Source organism: Haplochromis burtoni, unplaced genomic scaffold, assembly GCF_018398535.1.
Source record: "Haplochromis burtoni strain Fernald_Lab_line unplaced genomic scaffold, NCSU_Asbu1 Contig_10, whole genome shotgun sequence".
Taxonomy (NCBI): domain Eukaryota; kingdom Metazoa; phylum Chordata; class Actinopteri; order Cichliformes; family Cichlidae; genus Haplochromis; species Haplochromis burtoni.
Window position 1 is genome coordinate 3,707,109 of NW_024582371.1, and position 27,385 is coordinate 3,734,493.

A 27,385-nucleotide genomic window follows, 5' to 3' on the forward strand; every position below is an offset into this window, starting at 1 on the left:
TCCGAGTCGAGATTTATGGGACGTTTTGCTCAACCCGTCACCTAAAAGATGGACATTTGATCAGATAAAATAAAGTGAGCAGACAAGCAGAAAGGGATCACTGATGATCTTTCACTTAGTCACCGTGTTCACAAGAACAGATCCCATCTGTAAACATCCACCTCAGTGATTCACAACCACAATGGAAATTTTACGACAGTGACACATATCCTGCAGGTTTTGATAAAATTGCCTAATACTGTCGTGGAGCCCACTTTTAACAAGAAACATTTAAAAATTGGGATGAGTGAGACTTGTACAACATCCGCTCCATCTTTCACGATGACATTTGTGAAACAAGACTTATGTCCTTGCTCTGTTTTGGTTCCTCGTGGAGTGTTTTTGTGGTTTGGATCGATTGAAAAAGCAGCACCATAATGGTGGGTAGCGATGTTGGCGAGGCAGACTCATTAGGCTCGTACTACAGCAGCTGCTACCGCTCAGCAAGAACGACTGACATCTGGGCAAAGTTAGTGGAACCACATGGCCAGAGTTAGCACTATGTCGGCGCAAATGGAAAGGGACAGGGAGAAGGGCCAACTGAAGCCCATCATCCAGTGGCCTGACTCATGGATCACTGCCTTTGCTGGGCCCTTGCCTCGAACTTACCCAGTCACACAGGAAAAAGAGGGATGGTGTGTGAGTGCGATGAAGAAAAAAAAAGTGTGTGTTTTCCAGGAAAAGAGCTTAAAAGGAAAAATAAACCGTTAAATGATTTGATGGGCATTACTTACCAGGTTCCCCTCTTCTTCCCATCCTTCCACGTTTTCCTGGAGGCCCTGTGGAAACACAGACAGAGCGATGAATTGCCAAAATCAGCACCGCAGGGATGAGTAGAAAACGACTCAACCTCACTCGCCGTTTCGCTTCTGCTGCTCGAGCGCTGTTTGGCATCAAATGCGTACGAGCTGGCAGAGCGCTAAAATGTCAGCGCACAAATTGCACATGTAGTTTCAGTTTCAGATGCGAGAAACAAAAATAAAATGACAGAAAAAGATTTCTTTAGAGCTAAATGCACTCTGTGACTTTCAGTTTGGCTGGACAAAGACTTTCATGTGTGTACAAGACTCTTCCCCTCATGTTGGACGACTATCACATTCATCTCTGGCCTTCATGCAGCAACTTTCCTCTGGTCCTGTTATGATGCAGCCTCCACTGTGACCTTTCTAGTAAAAAGCTTTTTTGTCATTGTTGGCGAATTCTTGCCAAGCTTGGAAAACTAGGAAGAAAGCTACAGAAGGAACGGGAGATGATGTGAGACGTTACACCTCATGCTGCTAGAAGAGTCATTTTCTACACTTCCATTGATTTGCGTCAGTGTCTGCTCGGTGATTTCACAGAGGTACTGTTCTTACAACTAGTGCACTTGATTGCACCCCAAAGAAAAATAAGGTTGTGATCAGGCTCAGAAAGATCACTCAAGCTTCCCATTTGGCTTAAAAGCTGAAGCTAGCCACAAAAGGTTTTCCAAGTTCTCTCCATATGTGCTATGCACCAAGCTGGCTGCTTGGTGCATAGCAGACCAGCTTGTAGTCTCTAATTAGTCTCTAATTTACACTGAAAATTTTTAGCACAGTTTGCCACAGTGTTATAGCTAATTACATTACACCCAAGCAGAATATTACAGGCTGAGTATATTTTGTGGGCTTATTTATTTAAGTAGAGAGGTCTCAAAGTATTTTTCTTCTGCACCCTTCATTCACCCATAAGCATATGCATTCACATGTCCGATGTCTTTAAGCTGTTTGTTTAAAATGTACACTCACACTGTGATGTATCCATGAGGGGCAACTTGGGTTTAGGATTCTGGCTAAGGACACTTCAACATGCATGCAAACTGCTTCTTTTTGCCTACTGCCCTATCAGGATATCAGGATAAGGTCCCGTCAATGCTGATGCACATCAACTGTGTGGTAGCAGCGAGCGATACTGCAAATATAGGCATCGATCTGATACTGATCACTAAATCACTGTGGGTTTTCCTTTTCACAATAATGAGTTACTACAATAAAACACACCTTTCAGTTTTTCATGCATTCTGAAACTTGGAGACCTGAAATGTAAGGGGCTGTCCCTCACTGAGCCTGGTTCTGCCGGAGGTTTCTTCTTGTTAAAAGGGAGTTTTCTTTCCACTGTCACCAAAGTGCTTGCTCATAGGGTATCATATGATTGTTAAGATTCTCTCCCTATTATTGATGTGTCTTTACCTTACAGTATAAAGCGCCTTGAGGCGACTGTTGTCATTTGGTGCTATATACCAAAGTGCTTGCTCATAGGGGTCATATGATCGTTGGGTTTTTCTGTGGGTGATTTGGTGCTGTATAAACAAAACTGAATTGAACTGAATTAAATGTGCTTGTCCCTAAAATACTCTGGGTCAGCTTCTTTTGTTTCATTGCGCCATAGGCTATAAATCCAAAACACATGACAGTCAGCACAAAAAGGTTCAGACATTTTTCACACTGCATGTTTGAGGTTGTTTCTTTTTTTCCTCTCAAATAAAGGAAATACATTTAACACAGTTCAGTGGCTACAAACTGGAAAAAAAAAAAAGATTGCTCAGTTGGTGCTAGTATCGATCCGATACAAATATCAGCGTAATTCTTAATCCACTTCTACTGTGTGATAGTCAACCATAAAGCGGATGTGTCCTGAGAGCAGCTCCCATGCACTCTGCAATTTCAGTTTAATATTTCTCTTACGTTGGGGACATGCTAGCCACAGGTTTGTCTAACACACAGTTGAATGTTCACTCCATTTCCTCCTGCAACATTAAAAGCAAAACACCAAAAAAATTTCTGAATAAACTGGGTCGGCTATAAGGAGGCAATAGGAGCTGAAAGGATGTGTCAAGAGAGGCATCAGAAGGAAAGAATACTCTTTGGGGCTTGTGAGAAGTATTTGAAATATTTTGTTGGTAGATCATCGAGAGTATTTTATTTTAAAAGCCCAAAACACTGACTGGCGTCCTTTACATGTCATTATTCACCTTACTGAAGCTGCCATGTAAAATATTTTTGTGAATTTACTGCCAAAGTAATAGGAAAACATTCTTAATCGAATCACACGTTCTGATATAACTTTTTGAGGTTCTTTTCAAACTTGCGAGGCAAGATGGAAGAAGAATGATAATAATCAGAATAAATAAACTCTGGACTTTGACTTACTTGTCCAGTATTGTTTTTTCTAATCTAAACGGGGTTATTCTAGTATCAAAAATCTTTATACTCGGCTGTATACACCATGTGCTTACACACCATTCTGCATTTAATCATTAGTTGTTGTTCATCTCTAGCTCTCTTCCACAGTGTGTTTTTTGTTCTGTCTTCCTCCCCTTCTTCCCAGCACCAGAATCACCCTGCATGAGCCTGGTTCTGCTGGAGTTTTCTTCCTGCTAAAAGGGAGCTTTTCCTTCCCACTGTCGCCAAGCGCATGCTCACAGGGAGTCGTTTGATTGACACAGGACTTATGGTAGCCTCAAAACGATCACTTTCTTTCTGCTGCATGTCAGAACTTCTTTTGTCAACCTCTCTGTGAAAAATAAATTCTGGTTGTTCTAAAAATGAATCTCAAAAAGCAAATCTGCCGTCAATTTACTGCACAGGATCCAGACATGGCAAGAAAACAGGGCAGCTAAAGTAACAAGTAAGCCTTCAGCTTGCTTTCCCATGGTCTAAAACCCTTCTGTGGGCAACACCTCACTTCTTCTGTCTTTTGTTCCATGTGACCGTCCTCCCCTGCTCTCATAGTGAAATCAGAACCACACTGGTTCCACATAAATGGCTCTGAGCATGTTTTCTATTGTCATTATTGGGGGTATTGTAGTGGCCTAATCACTTCCTGACTCTGTCAGCCCTTTCAAGGAGACCTCAATCATGGTCTCCCACCTCCTACGCATGTCTGCCTCTCCTACTTTCATCCTCCTTAATGCAACAGCAATGAGCTATTAATGACACTGGAACTCTGGGATTGAAGGAATAGTAAAAAAAAAAGAAAAAAGTAATAACTTTAATTAAAGAAATGAAGATTGACCCTTTTTTTTAAGTGCTCGACTAAATCATATTTTTATGCTGTATGTAAGTGATTCCATTTGCCATTTTAAGCTCCCACAGGATTTTGCTGGCAAACTAAAAAAACAAAACAAAGAATAACAAAGAAAACTGAGTGGGCTACAGCTGTGCACCCACTGCACTGACTCTCATTTAAAATTTATGTTTGAACAGTTTTACACTTTTAACACCTCTACACCTTCAAACCTCAGGCACAGATGCCAGCCGTGTTATAATAGCCTCCATATTTCACAGTGGGCTTGACTTCCCCTCCCTCAGCCTCCACCGTCATAAACAGGAGTGGGAGATGCTAGAGTAAGCCCAAGGCCTCTGAAAAGAGACTAGATGGAGAGAGATGCTAGATGACAAGTTGGAAAAGCTGAAAAAGCTGGAAACAGGGAGACAGGAATGTGCATGGGAGTGATGGGATGGGGAGGAAAGACCAGGAGGTAGAGAAATTAGATGGGAAGGACAGAGAAAGAGAGCCTTACAGATATAAGAAAAATGACAGAGGAAAGGATTGGCAGACAAAACGAAGTCAGCAGGCATCGATGGATGAATGCTTTCACAAGTCTTGCACGTACATGGTCTTTGGGTGCATAAAATTCTTCCTTAACCAAGCACATACTTCATAAGATATGGGTCACCACGGGCCATGCCTGCTCTACCTTTGTTTGAGACTTGAAAGGCGGCCGTCTGCATGTCGACAGGTTAGTGGCCAAACACTGGCGGGGCAGGCGTCAGAGTGACTGAAATGTGGGAGCGTGATTAGTCCTGAGTGGCATAGTTGAGGGGGAATTGTGGCGGGTGATGACAAGCTGATGTAGGACTAGATTGACTGGAGGAATTAATGGGAAAAGCAGCAGGGCTGGAGAGCAGAGTGTAGGCATGTGTGAAAGCAGTTCAGATTCCTGCTCTAGAACAGCGAGGTGAGCGCATATCGGCTGAGATGCAAACAAATGGCCGTGGCTTGACTTGGGTTTCAGCTCTGTCTTTCTGTTTCACTGTGGCATTTCTGGGTCAGCTGAGGTGAAAGGAGTTGAAAATGTCCCACGGGTCTGCAAGGACACTCTTCAATCTAGTAGAGTCAGCAATTTTGAGGTTATTTGAATAATCACATGTAAAAAAAAAATCTCAGCAGGCATCATCCAGTCAAAGTGTGCAAGGCATGAAACAGAAAGGTCGTGCAGGCAAATGTAAAGTTGAAATGTAAAGCAGATTAAAAACAACGAGTCTAAAACAATGAAAAATCAAGTATCACACACGTATTCCTGGGTGACATTCTGGTTCCAACCTCCATATGTCGACTTGTGTTGTTATTTCAAAGTGGACACATGCTCATTATGTCATTTAAGCAATGCTGCACCAACTCCACGAAGTGATAACAGCCTATTGAGCCTACAACTAGGTGCAGGCAGTGATGACAACTTATAATGATGATTTAATGGGATGATAACACACAAAAGCAGGTTTTCATTATACTCTTTAGAGGTCTAGGTTGCTAACTGACTAAAAGATGACTGTACAACTCCAAGACAAAGCAGCAATACATTTCCCAGAGTGACTGGTTGATTTGCACACTGTAAAACAGATGGGAGGATGCTAAACAAACAGACGTATGGGATTAAGGTAGAAAAATGTGAACTGATAAATGTGTAATACTGGATATTTAGGAAATAAGGCTACATATAAACATGTGTGATGTGTGCAGATCTCTTTAAGAAATGCACAAAAAAAAAATGCTGGACATGCATGAGCTCACTCAGCTGAGCACATGTTAAGAAATCCCTGGGAACAGCACGATAACACGGAAACATACAACGAACTTCATTTGAACTGCAGATAAGTGCGCGTGTGTGTATGTGCACGCTCGCCGGAGGCACTTGATCTCAAGCTCCACACAAGGAGCATTTAAGGTTTGACCGGGAGACCACAAGTGAGCCAATACCCCCCTCGGAGTGTCTATGTGTGTGAGAGAATGTCAGAAACCAGTGAAAAACAAACACATGGATCTCTGTTTAGATACAGCATCCTTCTCAAGTCTTCACACAGTATCTTTCAGGAAGCCACTAAAGATTGACCAATACTGAACATCACATCCTGTGGGTAAGCACACACACACACACACACACACACACACACACACACACACACACACACACACACACACACAGGCAAATCCAAAATTCCTGCTGATAAGTGAAATCGACCTGAGCGGCGCCGTAAGCCATTTTTCCATCAACGTTTTTACAGGTTGTAAAAACTATTTAAACCCACCGTGGTCTCAAATCAACAAAACATACACGCCAGTCCATCTTCATCTACTCCTGTTTGTTTCTCATAGCTGAAGTTTGGCACAATCGAGCTACTGTGACATTTCTCGGAAAGAGGGAGCTTCGAGAGAATAAAGTGCACAATGTTTGAGAACTGAGCCCACCTTATCTTTGTTAAGGTCCTATTTTGTTTAACCTCGGTGGGATCAACAAGAGCTAACTAAAATCCATCCGTCCACCTTCCCCACACACAAATATGGGAAAATTAAATTTAGTGCAAAGAACGGGAAAAGTGGGCTGGACATATCGAGAGGAAGGTCGAAAAGGTCTGTTTCTTGCTTTCATAATAGCTTTAGGTGGTGAACCTACAGCATATCATCTCTTGATTTTGCAATTCAAACAAAAGACGCTGGGGAAGAGAGCCAGAGATGAATAATCACTAATGATAGATTTTTTCTATCTTTTGTTACAATCATGAAAACTTTGAAGAGGTTTTTCTGCGCAGATACCTGAATTTTCTACACATGCTGGTGAGTTAAAATCACCTTAAGCCAAATTTTGACCACATTTGTAGAAATGCTGACACTAATATTGCAACACTTGACTCAAGATTATACTTGCAAAATATGTTTATAGCAACTAAACGAACTGTTTCCCCTTTTGTCAAAGACAGAATTTATGGTCTCATAAGGCGAGGTTAAGTACCGTCGCTGCAAACCAATGCTGACATCAGGCACGATTGCAAGGATTCCCCAGTTTCGCAGAAATGTGGACAGCTGTTAAGCTTCTTTGCCCGAAACAAAACTACTTGTCTCTGTCGTCTCCTGATCCGTCCACGTTCGTGTTTGTCCAAGTTTTGTTCCAGCAAGCTGGAGGACACATGCTGTGGGTGTAAACAGCTACAAAAAGACAAAAAGACAACGGATGTGAATCACGTAACGATGATTCGTTCACCAGCTGCCCCGCATCTCTCTTGTTCTGGGTCAGGCGAGGTTCAGTGGCTCAGTCTGGGTTCATGAATATCCGATCTCAGAGTGGGTACAATCAGATATCCAAATTAAGCAGGAAAAATAGTTAGAAAATTCCAACCCAAACCTATTAAATCTCGTTGTGACAGATGTCATAACAACCTTGCATATCATATATATGTGCAAATGATTACTTAATATTCTTCTTACTTTAGTCAGAGAAAATTATTATTTCTGTTCGCAATAATTTATTTTTTATGGCTCTGTTCTGGAACCAGCAACAAAGACCCCAGTATAGTCACGGCTAAAAGCGGGCTTCCAGTAGCTTCAGTTAATTAAATCTAACAGGCAATTTAATACATAAAAATATCCAATAAGTTCATTTTTCATATGCTGCAGCCTCATGTTGTTTCCCACTGATGCCGTGGAGATCTCACGTAACAAGTCATAAAGTAACCTCACCCCATGGTTCTGCCTGCACTGGATCCAGATCCTTCATTCACGTTAGTAAAGTTTTGGCAGTGTTTCATAAAGCTCTAGAAATATCACCAAAAGCACAAAGTGTTCCTGTGCCGTTTGGCACTCATTAGGTCTCACTAGTTATGTCCTCACTCTTAGTCCGAATACAGATGGAGAAAGACATGAGGAAGAGAGCACAGGAGAGGAAGATGAGAGATTGCTTTCAGGGGTTAAAACTGATCAGCAAGTGATATATAGTAAACTAAACATTTTAAAGCTTACATGGACTGTTGTTATTAATTTTGATGTTTTTTCCTCCTCATCAGTGGGGAAAATACACATTATCCCTAGATCTTAGGGTCCCTCCCATCTACCAATCCCCCTTCAATCCCTGTTTATGGGGTACAGAAGTGAGCAAACATCACTGACTACTGTCAGAAAGAAGATGAAAATGGGGTATAGGTGTTCATGTTTTTTATTAGTTTGTGGTTTTGGGGGATTGTTTAGAGCTTTTTTGTAAATTACTTTCATGCTTTTAGTTTTTGAGTTTCTGAAGTCTTCCCCAGCATTTCAGTTAGTGTGAAGCTGCTGTGTGTTGCTTTGTTTGTCCACCCTTTCCTGTTTTATTTTGCTATTTTTTTTCTGTGCCTTGTCCTGCCACCTATTACCTCTCCTCTCCTTATCGGCATATATATATGTTGTCCGAGTCTCCCCTTACCCTTTGTTGTGCTGTTTCTTAATGCTATGTGTGTATTCCCTGTGCTCTGTGCTTTCTGGTATTTCGATGTCCTGACCCTGTTCAGTGTTGCGTTTTGGACTTTATTTTTGCCTGACGGCATTAAAGCTGATTTTTTTGAGTTACTCCTGTTTCTCCAGGTCGACATCCTGTCTGCCACACAGCCTTTCCTTGACAAGAAAAGTAGAAAGTGTGAACAGTGAGCTATATATAAGGCTGGATGTATAAAAGAAGGTGTCAACGGAGGTATCAGGTTGCACGGAACTCAACTATACACTGCTGATGTACCAGGATTGCTGGCTGAGCTGGACTTTCTGGCATGACGTCGCCACAAACCTCTTGTTTTACACAAAACACGACCGTTTTAAAGAAAATGTACAAAAAATGTCCCTCATATTCCAAAGCTTAGTACAAATGGTTTTAAGAAATAATCTTATTCTTGGAATTCCTGCAGATAAGACAGCAAGTCGTAAGCAGGGTAAGAACTGTTGTTGGAAGTCTCACCAGATGATGAACAGCCTGAATCACATCAGTAATACAAACCTCTTGTGGATTAAATTGTCTTTATAAAACTTGTCTGCCTCTCATGTGGGTTGAACTTTGGCTCTGCGACTGTTGATATGTGGTTAGAGAGAGATGCTAGTAAACATCTCTCTGGTATTCAAGCAAAGGTCATCTTTGATTGGGAAATAAGATGCGGCAGAGTTTCGGCTTTTGTGTTTGAGTTTCTACAAGTGTTGCGTGGCAGCAGAGCGTCTTTCTCCGAGTATGTTTGTGCGAAGGACTGGATGCCTGCTTCACGCCCATGAGTGTGATCAACATATAGTTTTCTTAGCACGCTCCGTCAAAGCTGAGTGACGCCGCTGTAAACCTGCATGCGAGCGATGTATGTATGCATGCTCTTAAAGTTGCAGGGTTGTTTAGTTGTCTGGTGCATTATTCATTTTTCCCTAACGAGCTCAATCTCTAAAAACTCATCAGGTCGGCACTGATGTGGGTTCGCATAATCCTTGACAGGTCATTTGTGTTTTTAGGGTGACACAGTGTATACTTGTAGAGAACTTTGATTGCGTGTTTATATTTGTTTGAAAGTGCGCACAGGTTGGAGAGGAAGACACAAAGGAGCTCTGCGCTGGATCTGACGCTGCGATGTCTGGCAGGTGGTTTGTGTTGAGCGCTGGGCTGGTGCTGAAGGCTGCCTGGGCATTTATCGTGTGACACACCTAATGAGACGTGAAGGCAGGGACGGGACTGCCCCACACAGAGAAAGATGCAGTCAAAACAATGACAGTATCCTTGCAAAAACACAGCCAGCCCCAGCCAAGCATAGCAAATACGTCAGATCACAACAAAGAAGACCAAAGCACCCAAAGTTCAGCAGACAGAGGACAGAGCTTTTGCCTTTAGGTGCTACCAGCTTTATTTACAAACAGGCACAAACTAAGGCCAGAAAGGCAATGGAAGGGTGGAATTATTTTTTTCCACTTTTTGGAAAAGTTTTTTTCATCTCAAGAAAATGTTTACGACGAGCATGATGAAAAATATCATCTCATAACTCATTGCCTGAGTAAATAATGGCCTAAACTTATGTGACACTTGGCAGAAACGGATGCGGACATGTTTATGTGCAACAGTAAGAGGAGTGACGTCCCAAGAAATGTGGTAAAACACATGATAGCACATGACAGTAACGTAAACTGAAGAAATATTATTTTTACGTTTTTGTAGATTTTATATTGCAAAACTTAGGGAGGATGCAGATTTGTCGCTATGGCAACCTGCTTTTTAATTTTCACATTGCGTCTGGCTTGTAAAATATTAAAAACTGATGCCAGCAGCAACAATTCAGCGCTCTTGCTACTCTCGCTAAGAGTGGACATCCTGCAAAGCTTACAAAGAGTACAACACGCAACCCTGAAAGAGGTGAAGACCTGAAGAAACGGTGAATACGAATCCCACAAAATCCATGGCAACACATGTCAAGTTTGAAAAAGACAGGCTGGATATTTAATAGCACTTCTGGGACGGGGTTTTTGTGTATGTCCTTCCAACATTGTCATTCAAAAAAGGCACAGATACCAAGCCAAAGGTTGTGAGTTAGGAGATGCAGGTCTTTACTGTTAAAAAGCAAGCAGATAGTAAACAGCATATCTGATATTACCAATACAGACTTCGTATATTTGAGGCACAATCCTTTGTTGAAGAAAATATGTTAAAGTATCAGAACTCCTTTCAGCGCATTTGGACAACAGTTTTTGAAGATAAAAGTTTCAGACTCTTTAATGTGACAAACATCAACAGCATCAGTGTGTTCAGTGGTAGTTTGACGGGGTTATTTTTGAAGTGTTGGTTTCGTCCGGGGCCAGCCTATGGTGAACGGTGGTCTGTAACAGGATAAAAACTCTCTTTTATCTTTGTAGCCTTTATTCATTCATAAAATGTGGTTCTAGTTTCTGGAAGTTCTGGAACATGTTAGGGCAAAACTGGAGACCCGGGCATGGGGAGCGCGGGGGTGGGTCTTAAAGTGCGGAGGCATAAAGAGAAAATCGCAATAATCACCATGAATACTCCAGTATTTGTGGTGTGTGTGTGTGTGTGTGTACACACCATGGTTGAGGAAACATGGTGTGAATGTTCAAAAGGCAGCTTAACTCCTGCTTTAACAATTATCTTATTGCAAAAGGCTTCCACCTTCTGTCGTTCCCACAGCTTTCTTCAAATTTCTTCAAGCCCTGCATATCTGTGCAGTTCCAACCATTTGAAAGCAGTTTCTAATTTTCACCATTATTTCCACCTCTCTTCTTTTTCGTTACAGGTGTTTCACACCTATTGCCCTTAGACCTTACCCTTGAGCTAGGTCCTCTGTCTGGTTTGCGCTTCCTCTTTTCTTAAACCTGAAATAGACAGGCCAATTACAGCTACTTTGGAAACCAAGGTGAGAGCGTGTAGATTACACAGTCATGACTGGGCATGCTGAACCCGGCTTCGTGAAGGAACTGAGAATGGGCATCTGGATCTAAGAAGAAGTGGTGCATTCACAGTCCCTGTGGTTTTTTTGAAGTTATCTGTTTTTTTTTGTTGTTTTATATGTAAAATTATATGAAAAATACAAAATGTTTTCTATGCAGTCCTGTGAAAAACAAAGTAAGGATTCAATATCTTTACATAACGTCCCACCACAGCAGTCAGGTTCACTCTTTTCTTTTTCAGCCATACTGTTATATATCTACTGCTTTGTTTGGGCTTATTGGCTTGCTGCACGACCCAACTTTGTTCAAGCTTTAACTGTCCGACAGATGACCTCACATTTGACTCTAGGATACTTTGAGAAGGCTCTCCACCCTCCACCACTGTGCTTAACAGTTAGTATGAGATATCCGTGCTAATATTCTCCATTTAGTTTTTGACAAACCAGTGAATTATGTCCCAATATCTCCACTTTGGTCTCATCTTTACAAAGTTTTCTTTTTCTAATTGTACTGTCATGAAATTTAACATTTAACATGCCAGCTGAAGCTAGTGGACTTGAAGATGAAGCTCTGGAGTTTTTTTTGCAAATTGCACGGTTTGACCTTGGTGTGAATTTGATGGGATGTCGATTCAAGGAAGATGGTGGCATGGTGTTACCGCACACCTGAATGTAGCTTCTCTGCCTGGGTGGTCTGACCTTGCAGTGAATTTCTGCTTTTATAGAGGTGGTCACACTTGCTGATGATCAGTTCATAAAGTGCATTTGATTAACAGCGACTAACTGCTTCTTACATTCTCTGCTGATGGGCTTCACGTGCAAAGTATTATGAGTGTACTTTTACTTGTACATAGAAATTTGCTGTCAGATCTCCTCCTCCGACTACCCAAGTGGTCTGCCAGAGTGCTTTATTTGAGGACCTTACTAAGTTAATAGCAGAGTGAATGTACTGATTAGAAGCTGAATATTTGACCCTACTTATATTGTTACATTTAATCTAACTTTCTTCGTCCCTCACTCATCTTTTTCACATATACAGTAAGTTCATCAGCATCATGTGTTCTGTACATTTCCAATCTCCATGACTTCACCAGCAATGATATGTGACCTGCTCTATTTGCCAATATCCTGTCTCGGGTCTCATAGTAATTCCATCCCAGTGAACAAACCTTCTCTGTCAACCCAACCTGACTTAAGTAAAGAACCCATGATGCTATCTGACACATGGATGAATCAAGAATAATCAGCGTTATTGTGGAATTAAAGCTCATAGCCAAACAGGCACAATGTGATTGATTACAAGGAGCAGTTCCCAAATGAAGGCGAAAGAAAAAAAAAAAGTTGTGGTCAAAAAAAAAAAAAAAAATCAGATAGAGGAATAAAGAAAACTGCAGACTTACAGGCTTACAGACAAGAAAATGTCCATGTTGGATGTGATTCACAGTGCTCCAAAAACTCAGGGGAAATGTGTAAATATGTAGAACTTGTAGAGGTCTTGGCTTTGCATACTGGGCACACTGTACTAATTCTGTACATTTACACTCAATTTATGTGCACACACACGTTAAGCAGTGCACAAAGGATCTCTAAAAGCATGCACTGTTGGTATGTGAAGGCTCACTACTTTTCAATGCCCTGTGCAGCTGCAATGCTGTCAAAACTACTTTGGGGGCCTTAAAATCATAGCGATATATATTCTGTGGTCTCCTGCTCAATCATAATCTGCATAAATACATTTTTCAATACAAGAGAGAAAATACTGGACTTTTCCAGTTACAGTATATATGTTCTTTTCCCGTCCCACTTCTGCAGGTCCAGGTCGCAGAGGTCTACACAGAGAAGCCTAGACCTGTCTCTCTACACAGCCACCTTCACCAGCTCATTCATTGGAACAAGGCAGATGTCAGGGCAGGACAGAGACTGAGAAGTAAATGGACAATTTTGCTTTCACACTCTCTCTTCAATGGATTGATGCACCATCCCATCACTGCAGACACTGCACCACTCCTCTTGTGAAACTCTTCTCGTGGGTGCATTGTGAATCAAGGGTGAAGACAACAGCCAAAACAGCAAGAGGTTTCAGATTATAAATAATTATTCCTTTCACTGCATGTTAATTTTTTTTCTTTTCTACTACTTGAGCATTCGAGGCACTTTTACAACATGCACCGTTTACCGATTCACACACATTCATGCAAGTACTTTTTTCTACTTCTATCTAACGCCCGTGCTCCAATGAACGCATCAGAGAGCAACTTGGAGTTCAGGATCTTGCCCAAGGACACTTTGGCATGCAGACCGGAGAAGTCAGAGCTCAAACCATCAAACTTCCAGTTAGCAGATGACCTGCTTTACCTCCTGAGCTACAACCACCTCATAAATCAACACAAAACATGTTATAATGGCTAAATACACTTTATAAAATACCCTAATGTGTCTCTATATTAAAACTTCAGGATCAACCCCCAGGACTAGTGATTTTTATTTTTTTAAACCGTAACTAGATCAAGAAAACTCAGACTGAAGTTCACCTTTACTGGGTCAAAGTTTCATGTCATGGGAGTGCCTGTTGCAGCCCGTTGGGACACGAACTTCGTCAGTCACTTACGTCAGTAGCGCTGCCTCTGTGATCGCTCATAAACACTTTAGGATTTCTAACAAGAGCCCTCAGCTGCTTCTTCGTAGATCATCATCTCTTTATTTCAGACTTACACATACAGGTGGGTGCAAGGAGGATATCACTTCACGCTGCCGTCACCGCGGGCTTTCTGAGTGCCCCTCGCTCTCATTTCGCTACCGTGAGATCTCAGAGTTGGGACAGCATGGTGCGTCTATGCTTGTGTGTTGTGTTGTATGGTGTGTTTTGTATAGTCCTTTCCTGTGGCAGGTGCAGACTTGCCCCAGTGTGAACTTCATGGGTAGGGTGTCATGCGTCACTTTATCCGGTTGGTGGCTCCCATTTTAGGTCCAATCAGCTGCTCGAGTTCCTGGGGCCTGAACATGGCTGGGATGGCTGTCGAGCCTTTAACACAGTTGGTGATAGACTGGGATCAGTCTGATGTTTCAGCCTGTTGTGAGTTTACTTACAGTCATTCAAACACTCACCATGGATAAGATCACTTTCAATAAATATATGTTAGGAATATATGGAGTTTTGCATTTCTTTGAGCAGACGGCTCTATTAGAGAGTCCACCACCAGATTTGCAAGTGAAGATCTTTACAGCGTGTCAGTGTGCGTGTTGAACTTTGCTAATGTGTGTGAGCTCGGCAGCTGCAACTGTGATAGATGGCTGACACAGCTGATATGCCTGATAGGCTTCATGTGCAGTGATGAAAGTTAAACACAGCTGGGAGAGGTATGTGCCATTCAACGCTGTAGACCAATCGCATCTCTGTGTGCGCATTCATAACAAAGTGACCTTGCATAGGAGTTAAGATGGAGCACGTTCATATAAAAGATAGGAGACAACAGCTGCAGAGAGCATTCGTTTAGCTCATCTATTGCCACACCAAATCATCATGTCGTGATTATTCGCTCTATATAAAGCGCTGTTTTTTTTGGCTTAATAGGATTCTCTTCTTTACACCAAAGATGAAAAGCGACCCGCCGTTCGCTCTCCTGCTGCGCCACCTTCTTGCCAAGCCACCTCAGCCCAGCTGCTGCTGGCCAAAAATCCAACAAACTCCCACATTTGCGAGCTTGCCAACATGTGAGCGTGAGCAAAAAAAATAAAATAAGAGGAGCTGTATATTTAATCATAAAAGCCCTCATCTGGATATCAGAACATAATTTAATGACCCTTCTCAGTGGAGCAAAACGGGCCCAACATGGAAACTGATTACAGTCTGAAACCATCCTGATGTGCTGCCCTAGAGCAGGGCGTGCTTTATGTTTCAGCATTTGGCTGCCAGGTCAAGTGGAAGAAACCGCTTGTGGTTGTAACGCCCCTCTGACCAACAGACAGGTTTTTGGATTAAGCTGGAGTCCCAGATCAACAGGCGTTGCGGGTAAACTGATATGTCAGAACAAGAAATACATTTTGTGGTCACTTTGAAAGTGATTTAGGACCCTTGTCATCTGCTCCAAGAAGTAGCGCTTTCAAAATGTTTCATACTCACAGAAAGGTGCCTGCCTCATAAATCGGTCAGAGGAGGTTTATGGTAAAACTAACTATCTGGGTTTTTCAAACAATGGAGGCTTTGTCTGAATACACCTGACTGTAGCTGAGCCAATATGGCCTTACACAAAACCAAATACGGTCAAACGGCACTTACAGCACATTTCTCCTCTGTGAATCAACCTTCTGTTAAAGGAATTTCCAAACAGATCCATTGTTGGAGGAAATTACGGGTGCAACAAGGGAACAATTGTTTCAAATTTACCCTGCTTGTTTAAAAAAAAGAAAGAACAAAAAAGACAGATTTTGGCAAACTATACTGTATTTTTCTATATAGATTTGCACATGTCAGTAAAGCGCTGTGCCTTTTTCCCATTTTCCCAAGAAACTTTAAAAACAAAAGTAATGAAGGGAGGCTCGAGAGGACGAATGGTGAATCAGTGCAAACACACAAATAGTTACTGTCAGTCTGGTAAGAATAATTAAAGAACAGAGCAAAAAAAGAGGAAGAAAACATAGCAGAAAGATGTACCAAGGATCACAGGATAAATCGTTTTGTAAAGAAGGAGCTGATGAAAAGTTTATAGATTTGACTTTTCACAGCTTAACCGCCCCGGAGGATAGATAAGAGCTCCCTCTGGACAGTCGCAGAAAAAGGGAGGGAGATAACAAATGAATGCACTAGAGAGGGGCAACACTAGATCTTGAGAAGCTGTTTTTGTTTCCCCGCCATTTTTCATCCTCTCATCCATCCGTGTCTGGCCGTTTTAAGCTTTGCACTGCTCTTGATAGATATTAATGATACCAAGCAACACGATCCGATTTTGATCTTTCATCTTTTGTCCAGAAGCTTGTTATCGATCAACGTCCAGTGTCCTCCATCTTAATCAGCTTTTTACATGTGGGCCAGATGAGATGAGACGGAGCCTAACGCACTCACATTTACTCGCACACAAACCTCATTCCATGTCTTACCTATTTCTTGGATCTTAACACACATGATCTGACATCAGCAGGGCTGATATTGTGTGTGTGTGCCACTACTTTGGGGGTGAGTGTGATGGTTAAAGCGTGTAATTAAGTCAGGATGTGACCTCCAGCCTACAGGTTGGTGGAGCCCATAAATCTGCCAATGTACTCCAACACACCCCACCTCTGACCCCAACGTTCACATTTTCTTTGCAGGCACGGCTGTGAAACACACATTAAACCAATAAAATACAGACTAGAGATAAAGTTTTATAGTGCGCACCCACACGTTGCGACTTGGTAGATGGTTGTCACATTTCTGTGAAGATCCCTCAGTGGTTGTGTCATATTAATACCAAGTCTCCCTCTCACTATGTCTCCATCTTTCTGAGCTGAGGGTTAAGAGCAGGTGTCAATCTGAGAGAGATCTTCGTGTCCCCGTCACGTCTTACAACTTGGCTTTCAACCTCTGCTTTCCTCTCACTTTTCTCTCAGACGTCTCCGTCTCAGAGGCCCTGCTTCTCTGTTCTCATCTTCTGTCTCATATTCAAGGCGGCCGACAGTTGTCCTCCGGTGTTCTCTACTCTCGTAAACAGCACTTGTCAGAGTATCACCTTTCACCCACCACCCCATTCCTCAAACACCCTCCCCACACCCAACATATGGTGTGTACCCACCTCTCTCATCCTTACTCTTGAGCGTAACTCAGCTTAATGGGGAAAAAAAACAAACTGCAAATGGAGCCAGTGAGTAACCCCACACACGTTTTGTGCTTACTCATCTCCACCCTGCCTGCACTCACTTCTTCACCTCTCTCCTGCACTGTCCGTTGCTTTAGATGGTTGACCTCAGCTATTTAAACTAGAGATGTACCGATCCGATATTAAGTATCGGTATTGGTCCGATACTGACCTAAATTACTGGATCGGATATCGGAGAGAAATAAAAAATGTAATCCGATCCATTAAATATCAAAAAAGCACCTCACAAAACTTGCGACATGGCGTAACTCGGCTCATAACCGTAGTGCGTCGGATGCATCACGTGATAGAGCGGCTGTGGCGTGCGAGATCTGTTGTCTGGTTCTGCATTTGGAGCCTCGCTAACAACCCGGCATTTCATCTCTGACAAAGTTATCCCAAAGAGAAGTAAAGCAAGTGTGAAGTTCATCTCTGAATGTTTGTAAAGCATTAGCGTTAGCTTAACAACCGATATATGGAGCGACTGCCTCTTCTCCTCTCCCTCTCCTGCTGCTACTTCAATCATGAAACTGATTAATGATCAGCTGATCGGCTTTTCTGTCGAGTCCGTCTCTCTTGTTTGTTTTTCCCCACTTTGCCCAGAAAGAGGAAACCAGCGGCTGAACAACAGCAGCACGTTTAAGCTTGATAACTGTTGTTAGAATTTATTTAATATTACTTTCTACACCAGGATCTTTTTCTACGTAGCTGACGCTGGTAACTGTGCAGGGGCGGATCTAGCAAAGTTTAGCCAGGGGGGCCGATAGGGCATTAACAGGGAAAAGGGGGCACAAAGACATACTTTTCTTTCTTATTCTCATTTAAAATGTCTAGCTTTTAATAAATAATTATCTGAATCTTACACCCAAAGTTTTAATCTGATGTAAAATGTATAGAAGTCCATTACTGTATATAGTAACTGTTAAGTCTAATATACCCTAGTAAGCTATAGTACTTTTTCCTTTGGGAAGATACCATCTGTGCAGTCTGCATTCTGTTGAAGAAAGATGTTGAATCTATTTAATTATTCTTGAAAAATAATTGATTTCTGTGCATTTTTTTCCACACTGCATCAAATTAAAGTTGATTACGTCGATTAAGCATCATGAAGGTGGAGGGTGGTTCCCTATTTTTATTTTTTTTTTTTTGCTGGGAGTTTGAACCCTATTAGTTAGGTTGCTTACTCTTTAAAATACCAGAATAGGGAGGATGGAGTAGGTTTAATTTATTAGATTGATCAGTATTGCTGAACTATGAAATATTTTGGGTGCAGTGTATTTTTTGCATACAGGTATAACAGAATAGCTTTAGTGCAGCAAGATATTAAAAAAAGTTTTAAGTTGAAAAACACACTATATCGGATTCACATCGGTATCGGCCAATATCCAAATTTATGATATCGGTATCGGACATAAAAAAGTGGTATCGTGCCATCTCTAATTTAAACTCATCTACTTTAAGTCTCCTGCAATCTTCACCTATCCATCCGTCTCCCTCTCACTGAAACATATAAACCTCCACCCTCTCCATGTTCTCTTCCACCTGCTCCCCCCTCTTACTACAGATCACAGTGACATCTGCAAACATAATCTACAGAGACTCCTCCCTGACTTCATCTGCCAGTCTGCCCATCATCACTGCTAACAAGAAAGTGCCCAGAGCTGATCCCATCTCCACCTTGAACCCATCTGTCACTCCTACGCACACCTCACTACTGTCCTGCTGTCCTCATACATGTCCTGCACCACCTTCACATACTTCACTACACTCCAGACTTCTTCATGCAGTACCACCCTATCATATACTTTCTCTAGATGTACTGCATTATATTTCTTTTGTATAGTTACATATTTTAACAAGTGAGGCTACTGCATTTGACTTGTTTTTGAAAAAACCCTCCAGTTCCCCATCAAAGTAACTGCAGTTTTGGCACTTTCATATGTTCAACCCCGTCTTGGTAAATTGTTACCACAGTCACTTAATTTAACATTTTAGCCTACTGACATTTGCTAATTAGCCCTATCTGGACGCAATAATCAGAGTGAGGGGAAAAGGAAACGCAAAGTTCTTATAATTCATATCGAATGTCTGGATAAAATTTTGTGACCAACCACCTCATCACTTTTGACACATTTAACTCTCGACCACAACTTGTAACCTGGCGGAGGTCCTTGAGGTTAAGGATCATCAAAGTCTCATCATCTAGTATATCTACATTAAACGTCACGTCAATGATACTGGCATGCTACCTAATGGACATTGTAGCTTAAACAAAGTGCCGGCTTTATTTACCTGGCTAAACTGTCACTGTCATCCACCTTGGCATCAAAAGTGGTCGACATTAAAAGCCCTGCTAAGAAAACAGAGACCATAGATCTTATAGTGGAATCGATTTGTTTTGAAATTTACAACCAGCATATATCAAAATCTTGTGTCACATCCACCAAGACTAAATAAATCCACCGGGCCGTTCGGCCTCGTGCAGACTGTGTCTGTTTGCCTTGGTGCCACGAGACATCACAGCAAAGACACCCATGGGAAACTGGAGCTTATGTGTTATGCTGGGAATGGATACCACAAACAAAGGCAGCTTCCTCTCCCTTTGGCTCCTTTGTAATACCATACAGTAAGATGACAGGTATCAAAATATTATGCACGACATTTAAGAGCTTTTAGCAGTGTTTGGACACGGGATGGTGCTTATAAAAAGGTGAGCCTGAGGGCCTGAGTTTGGTACTACACTGTCAATAGATAATAGACATATTACACACACACGCAGCAGTATTTCAGAGTGTCCAAGTCACTGCATGGTTGTTCTGCCATCCAGGCAGACATCGTTGTAGAAATAAACACCGGGAACATGCTTAGAATAATTCACCAGTGCATAAATATTCCTAGGAGGGAAACACAATTGCTTCCAGGTGTTCTTACAGATTCCACCGCTGTTCAAGTGTGCGGCTGCTAACTATCCTTAACCCCACGCTTCAAGTAACCCTTCAACTATGGTGAAGACTTTCCATCAGTTTCTCCAAGAGAAGCTGAAAGTGACCGAAAAACTTTGGGCTTCATATTAAGAGTGTATTCTGTGTTCTCTTCACCCCTGCACAGCCTGAATCGGGCATTGCCACAGAGGCAAACAAGTTCAAGCGTTAGTTTAAACGGAAAACCTGATGACAATAGGTGAACGATTTATTATATATACATGTCAGAGCTGACTGAACAGGATTAAATGTCTTACAGGGTAAAAAGCTGATACGAGTTGACAATTCAGAGCCATGCTGGTACCAGGCCAACGTGTAATTTGGCACGCGACTAGAAAAACACACACAGCAATCATGTTCTTAACTATTCAGACTCCTTTTTTCTGCCTTCTCCTCATTTTCAGTCATTTTTCTAGTTCCTTGTGGTCGGAAATGTCTTGTTTCCTTAATGGTTTCCAGTAAAGTTCCCAGAGTCCCCAGTGTATAGCCAGCCATCCTCCAGGGGAGCTCCTCTGTGCGTCCAATTAGACTCTACATCCAGAGCAGCGTAATCAAGACATGGACTGCTGAGCCTCATGCTATCTTAAAATTTAGACTTAATCTGGGATCAAGCACTTGTGGAATAACGAGCATGCCTCAGCACATGAATGCTGTTAGTCATATTTGGCTTCAGAAAATGTGACTAATATAAGCCACTAAATGTGTGCTTAAGGTTCAGCTACTTGTCTTGTGGGTTCTCTCAGCAGGCTCTCCATAGTGATCCACTGTGTGGAGGAAATGGAGCACCAAGCAAAGGACCATTGAGACTTTGCATTTACATGTGCACTTGTGTGTGTGGCTGCCTACCAGTACAATATCAAGTTGTGTGTTAAGTTCCTGCCTTTCCAGTCTGGGTCTCCAGCCACATGCCCTAAACTCATTAACCAGATGCCCTGCTGAGGAAGCTCTGCTCAGAGCTTCACCTCTCTGGGACCCTGAGTAATCACAAAGCATCATCACCCAGGGGCACGAGCTAGCCTGCTGCACCACTGCAGATTCAGCCAGGCATCGTCTGGCATTAGCCGCCTCCTCTGGGACTATGGTCACAATAGCTGTAACTGTTGGCATTACAATGAATGGGTATTTAATAGCACTCAATGCAGAAAGACATTAGGTAATGTAGGGATTATTAGGGTGGATTATTAGCAGCCATCCATGGTGCTCTGGTTCAGTGAGACCTGCCCAGCTGTTAGGACACACACACATACACACTACATGAAGCCTGACTGACTCTGGAGAGAGGGAGGTATAAATGTGGAGAATCCATGTTAGGGGGAAAAAGGGGGAGTTCATCATGTCCCCATTCATCTTTGTTCTTGGGGAATTTAAAAAAAAAGGGGGAAAAAAAGCTGGGAGAGTTTTGGACATTTGCGTGCATAATTTTGGTCTTGTGCCTGAGGTTTTCTATTCATCATCCAGCCTGTTCATTTGTTAACAAATCATCGGCTTGAAGTTGCAGAATGATTTTAAAGGTCACTAATTGATCACCTTCACATGAAAAGTTTCCCAGAACATAGTTTTTCCTTTTTAGGGTAGTATATGCATTTGCACCTGCATCACCCTTACCTCCGACCCTTTGCACCTTGTTGATGGATTCCCTCATTACGGCCCTGCAGGCTGCGCAGTCACACAGTTGCACTCACGGTCAGTGCAGCTGCACGGTCACCCAGGTGGCCGCTCTAACATTCAGGATGCGTCTTATCCTTCATGTACAGTAAACATCGAATGATAAAAAGGTAAAGCAAATATGTACAAACTACCATTTATTTATGCATATATCATGAGTGGGCCGCAGAATCACCGCGCAGTCTGTTGGAAATGTTTTTTTTCCTACTCCAAGACCAATGTGTTTCTTACTGCAAGAAATTTCCTGATGGGGCTGATAAAATGCGTATAAATATAAAGGTCTGTCTTCCATCTTGATTGTTTTTTCTCACTGTAATAACACGTTGATATAATATGCCATGTTTCCTAATGCTGGGATCAACTGAAGCATAAAAAATAAATTATGTAAATATAATAATTCTTTAGTCTTGTTTTCAAGTTTTTGGAGATCAAAGGTGTGCAATCATGTGCTCCACACTTCATGATTTTCCTCATGTGAACCCATGATATGTTTTGTGATAACCCCACATACAGGACACTCATGAGCTAGCTGTTTACACTGATTTTACCACAGTGTGAGCCCTCCTAAAGAGCCCCACAACATAGACCTGCTTCACATTTGTGCTACAGATCCCCTTTTCACTCGGTGACATGCTGTGCAAAAGTCCCACCGCGCTCTTTTACTTCTTTCATCTGGCCAGTCCAGATCTTCTCAGCTCATTTCACAGCAGCAGAAACAAAATCACTTTGAAGACATTCCAATATCCCCAAGGTCCTTGCAACGTGACTCACCACAATGACACGAGTACCTGTTAGTCAAGGAGCTGCACTTCTTTTCACGCACACAAACTTGTACACGGGATACACTAAGGGAAACATACACCACATGCTCTGTGGTGCACAGACCCGCATCACAAATGCCAGGCACACACCACAAGGGGAAGGTGTGCGTGTAAATGCAAATGAGAGCAGCTTAGAAACGAGTGGCTCGGGTTAGTGGAGCCTGAGATTTCCTCTGCTGGGGTACACAGACTATCACGTAGTCTAAACTTTCACTTTCTTTGATGTTTGTTTGACCGAAGCGGCAGATTAGACATTGCTGCACAGTGGCCCAAAGAGAGTTCGGGGACCATATGTGTGTTGTGAAGTGTTTCATATATACCTTAGTAATCCATCTGACACCGACACACTGCAAGGAATGAGGAGGCTTATTTCTCTTTATTCAATAGTGTTCTGAAGTTACCAACGCCGTAAACACGGGTCAGACCAGAGGCTTATGCTGATTTGATAACAAGTGTGTTCGCCATATGTAGACATCTGTGAGGACTTTAATTTTCACGGTAGTGCAAAACAGCCTTCATGTCAGTAGATGTCACCTTTTTCCACTTAGGGCCGTGTTCCCGAGGCTTCTCTGTTACTCAGTAGACATGTGAACGCATATTTTATGTGTGTTCTGACTTCCACATTAGATGAACACAAATGTAATTTTAAAGAGACATATTTAAAAAGGAAAGAAACAAGGCAGTGTGCTCAAATACATTTTTTGCCAACTGTTTTCAAGGACAATGGAGGACAATGGTTGACCTTTTTTTAAAAAAACAAAAACAATTTTCTTTTCATATTATGGCAGGGGTTCTTTGTAAGCACTCTGAGTGCTCAATAAAGTGCTTTGAATGCTCAGGTAGAGTAGAAAAGTGCTATATAAGAACCATTCCATTTACCATTTCACTAGGGATGGGAATCGAGAACTGGTTGTTTGGGAAACCGATTCCCAGTAGTCCAATTCCTAGAAGTTGTTAGTCTGCCTGCCTATGGATCCTGCTTATTGGTTCTTGCACTTGCACTACAACCAGCATGTGAGGAGGAAAATAGTGACACCGTCTAGAGCCTGGACATGGAGATAAAATAAATAAAAAGTAAAGTAGAAACCTGAATCCAGGACAGAAACAACTGCATTATGCTGCTAAAACAACTTCGGTTCTTTGCAAGTATCAGTGAAGGCAGCATGCTAACGCTAAGCTAGCCAAGAACCTGGAGTGAAAGCTAAGCGAATGCCGAGCCCAGCAGCCGGACCCTGAAGTTCAACAGGTAACAAGCAGGTGAGCCATCAGGCTGCAGCCTCGCTTTCTACCTGTTCACGTTTCTAAAGCAGAATCATTGTGGCGATTGTTTTTTTGTGCTGGTTTTCATCTTTGCTTTGCGCGGTCAACTTTGTATTCTACTAAGAGACAGATCGTAGAGATGTGTGTCCTCATCAGGGACTTGTGTTAAATGGTAATTATGAGAAGGTGTAATTCAGCTATTCTACAGAGTAACATGAAAGTAATGTAAAGAATACAAACAATAACAATAACAAATTCATTTTTCCAAAGAGTAATTAAGTAAGTGTTCTGTGTAATAATGACTTTTTTGATTAACAACTCCAACACTGATCATAACAAAGAGGGCAATACCTCAACATTTGACCCACAGCATGTAATTAATTTGCATGAATGCAATTTCTTTATTGCTTCTTAGCAAAGGTGGTTACTTTCAAAACGGAGCCAATGAGAACCCAATGACAACTGATAAGTGATATCGTTAATGGACTCACAATACTAATCTCTTTTCAATCCCCATCCCTACATTCAACATTTCCTAAACTGCATGTGTGGGTGTGATTGGCCTCTCTTAGTTACTTTGTTTCTTAATAGTGTTCTTGGATTCTTGGTTGTCTGATTATTTTCACCTGTGTCTTGTTTCCCAGCTGTTTTCACATCTGTGTCTGTGCATATATTTGGAGTTTTTTAGGAGTCCGTTACCTTCTCTCAGTTTGAATTTTTCTATTTTGTCTGAACTGTCCACTGACTCAACAAAAGTACTCTTTCAGTTTATTGAATCAGCTTCAAGAGTCAGGATTTGGGTCTGCTAGTTGTGATTTATTACAGCAAAAGTGTGGATCATTACAACTGGACCATGTCCATGTAGTTTAGTTGTGTACAATTCCCACATTTCTTTCCCCCCTTTTTTTTGGACTGTTTCAAAAGGATCTTACGGCTAAACAATGATCAGTCATTGTTCTGTTTGTATCTTGGAGATGTAACGGTAATATATACCTCCCTATGACAGTTTTTTTAATCAGTTATATATACTACATGGAAATGATAAATTGCATCCTCATGCAAGGTGTGGAAACATGCTGGAAGATATAACTGGTTCTCACTGGAAACAGTATAATGATTTGGCTTTTGTCTCTCTGACATCAGAGCTCAAATCCCTTTGCAAGCAGTTGTACCTACCTGTCTCTGACCTTTTCTCAAACAAAAACCATTATCTCATTATCTGCACCACCGACTTTTATACAGAATCTTTTCTTGAAGTACACAAAACGCAAGACACAGAAAACCTGATGTGTAAAAATGATGACCAGTACGGTCTATAGACAATTACAAATATTTGTCCCTAAAGTCAGAATGGAATTAGGTAAAAAGTCTTTTAAACACACTGCCCGTTTTTCCGGGAATAATCTACAGAAGGAACTGAAATTGTCAGAACTGGTTAGGATTGAGGAGTTTGAGGAGCAAGAAAATAGTTCCCTTGGTCATGATGACCGTTATTTTCCTTACTCGTTATATTTGCTGTAATTTCTGCTGCCCTCTTTCTGCCAGATCTGTCTTGAAAAATATACTTTTAATCTCAATGAGACTTTTATTCATATATAGGGTTCTGGGTGTGAAGGACAGGCTTTGGGTTCATTTTACAGGAAAAAACAAAAAAACTGCACTTAAATGTGCATGATGAGAAATTTAAACCCTCAGACTAAATTCCAGCAAGATCTGTGCTGGAAGGAAGCTTGTGATTAATGTTGTTATTTATTCTTATGCATGTGATGATTGGTCTTGGGCATATGCCAGACCTCGAGTGAAGAACAGCAGCAATAGATAACAGAGCTGTCAAATGGCTTCTGTCATGAAGCACAGTAACAGAAAGTTGCTGTATAGCATTTACATCCCTCCCCATCGCTGCTCATCCTTCTCTTTCCCTCACTGTCTGTCCCTCCCTGCTTCCCTGGAGGAGGGCAGTTAGGATGTGGAGCGTGAGAGTGTTGACAGAAGAAGATATGGCCAGGACCAGAATTCATGGACACAACTTGACACGGAGTGAAGAGTTCAAGGGAGTATCACAGGGTACGCATAAACTGTTTCAAGATCACTTCTGTTAGCTCTTACCAGGTCAAGGATGGCCAAGGAGGATCATGGGTAATTAAAAACCTATCTTGTAGGAATCTACCTTACATCTCCCTGAGGGTGATCAGATGAGAAGAAGGTGTGCATGTTTTGAATGAGGCTTTATTTGTTTGCGGTCGTCAAGCGGAGCGTAGGACAAGGGGGAAAGGAGTGTTTACAAAAGTCTGAGATGAATTTGAATCTGCACCTGATGTTACAAACATGCGCACAAACACACACACAACCCCATCTGGAAAGAGGCACTTAAAACTAAAGAGCGGAGGAGAGGAGATTAAGGTGTTTTCACTGAAAAACACACACTTGATTACACTACGCAACTCTGTTAAGACTTATAGCTTCTGTATGTTTGTAGCACCCACTGTGACCTGTACACAGGAGGCAGACGTTTTCCAAGATTCTGCTGCCCGGCCCAAACACCAGCAGTGGGGTGGTGGAGTGGAATATTATATCTGTTGACTAAAAGGTCGTTTTAAAGTACACAGATGAATGAAGTGGACAGGAGAGGCTGTGGGAAAGGACAAAATGAGCTGGTCTGCAGATGAGATCATTTTGCATACATCAACACACCTGAATAAACTGTAATGATGTGTGGACAGTAAAGACATGCAAATAAAAGTAAAAACTACAGTGTTTTGATGTATTTTTAATTACCCTAAGGTCACTAAAATTACATACAGTGGGTGGCAACCTTGCTACTGGTATTTTACTGCAAATTTTAGGGTATTTTTTTCTCGCCAGATTGTGTGTGTGTGTGTGTGTGTGTGTGTGTGTGTGTGTCTGTGCGATTTGTAATGGAAAAGACATGGCTGAAAAGTGGAAATTTGCAGTGAAGAGATTTCCTGTTATTTCAAAGTGTATGAATGAACTACAAGAAGTCCTTGAAGTGTTCGAAGAAAGAAGCCATAACCAAGTAATTTTTCAGCGCAAATCATTGAGAAGGACCAACAAGGGGCTGCTAATCAGGATGTGGCCAGTGAAGCGTTAAGAAAGTTTAGACTATCAACAGTTTCAAGAGGTTGTTGGGGGCACATCTGCTTGCCGTTTTTTTCCTCCTCCACCACCTACACACACACACACACACACACACACACACACACACACACACACACACACTTTTCACTGAAACTCCTCTGCAGCGGGACGGTTGTAGTCCTCTGTCCGGCTGACTGACTGGGTGCAGAGCTGAAACGGGGCCGGTGTGCTGGCTCTGATTA

The 27,385-nt window shown here is 41.9% G+C and overlaps 1 protein-coding gene across 8 annotated transcripts in view; it reads right to left on the reverse strand.

Annotated features, from left to right (window-relative positions):
• The window catches only part of col23a1a (collagen type XXIII alpha 1 chain a), a 126,460-nt gene that overhangs the window by 34,942 nt on the left and 64,133 nt on the right, over nucleotides 1–27,385 (reverse strand). For all 8 annotated transcript variants that reach the window (XM_014333282.2, XM_014333284.2, XM_014333281.2 and 5 more), the window contains exon 3: nucleotides 774–818. In XM_014333282.2, the coding sequence (XP_014188768.1) occupies nucleotides 774–818 (45 nt within the window). The remainder of the gene's footprint in view (nucleotides 1–773; nucleotides 819–27,385) is intronic.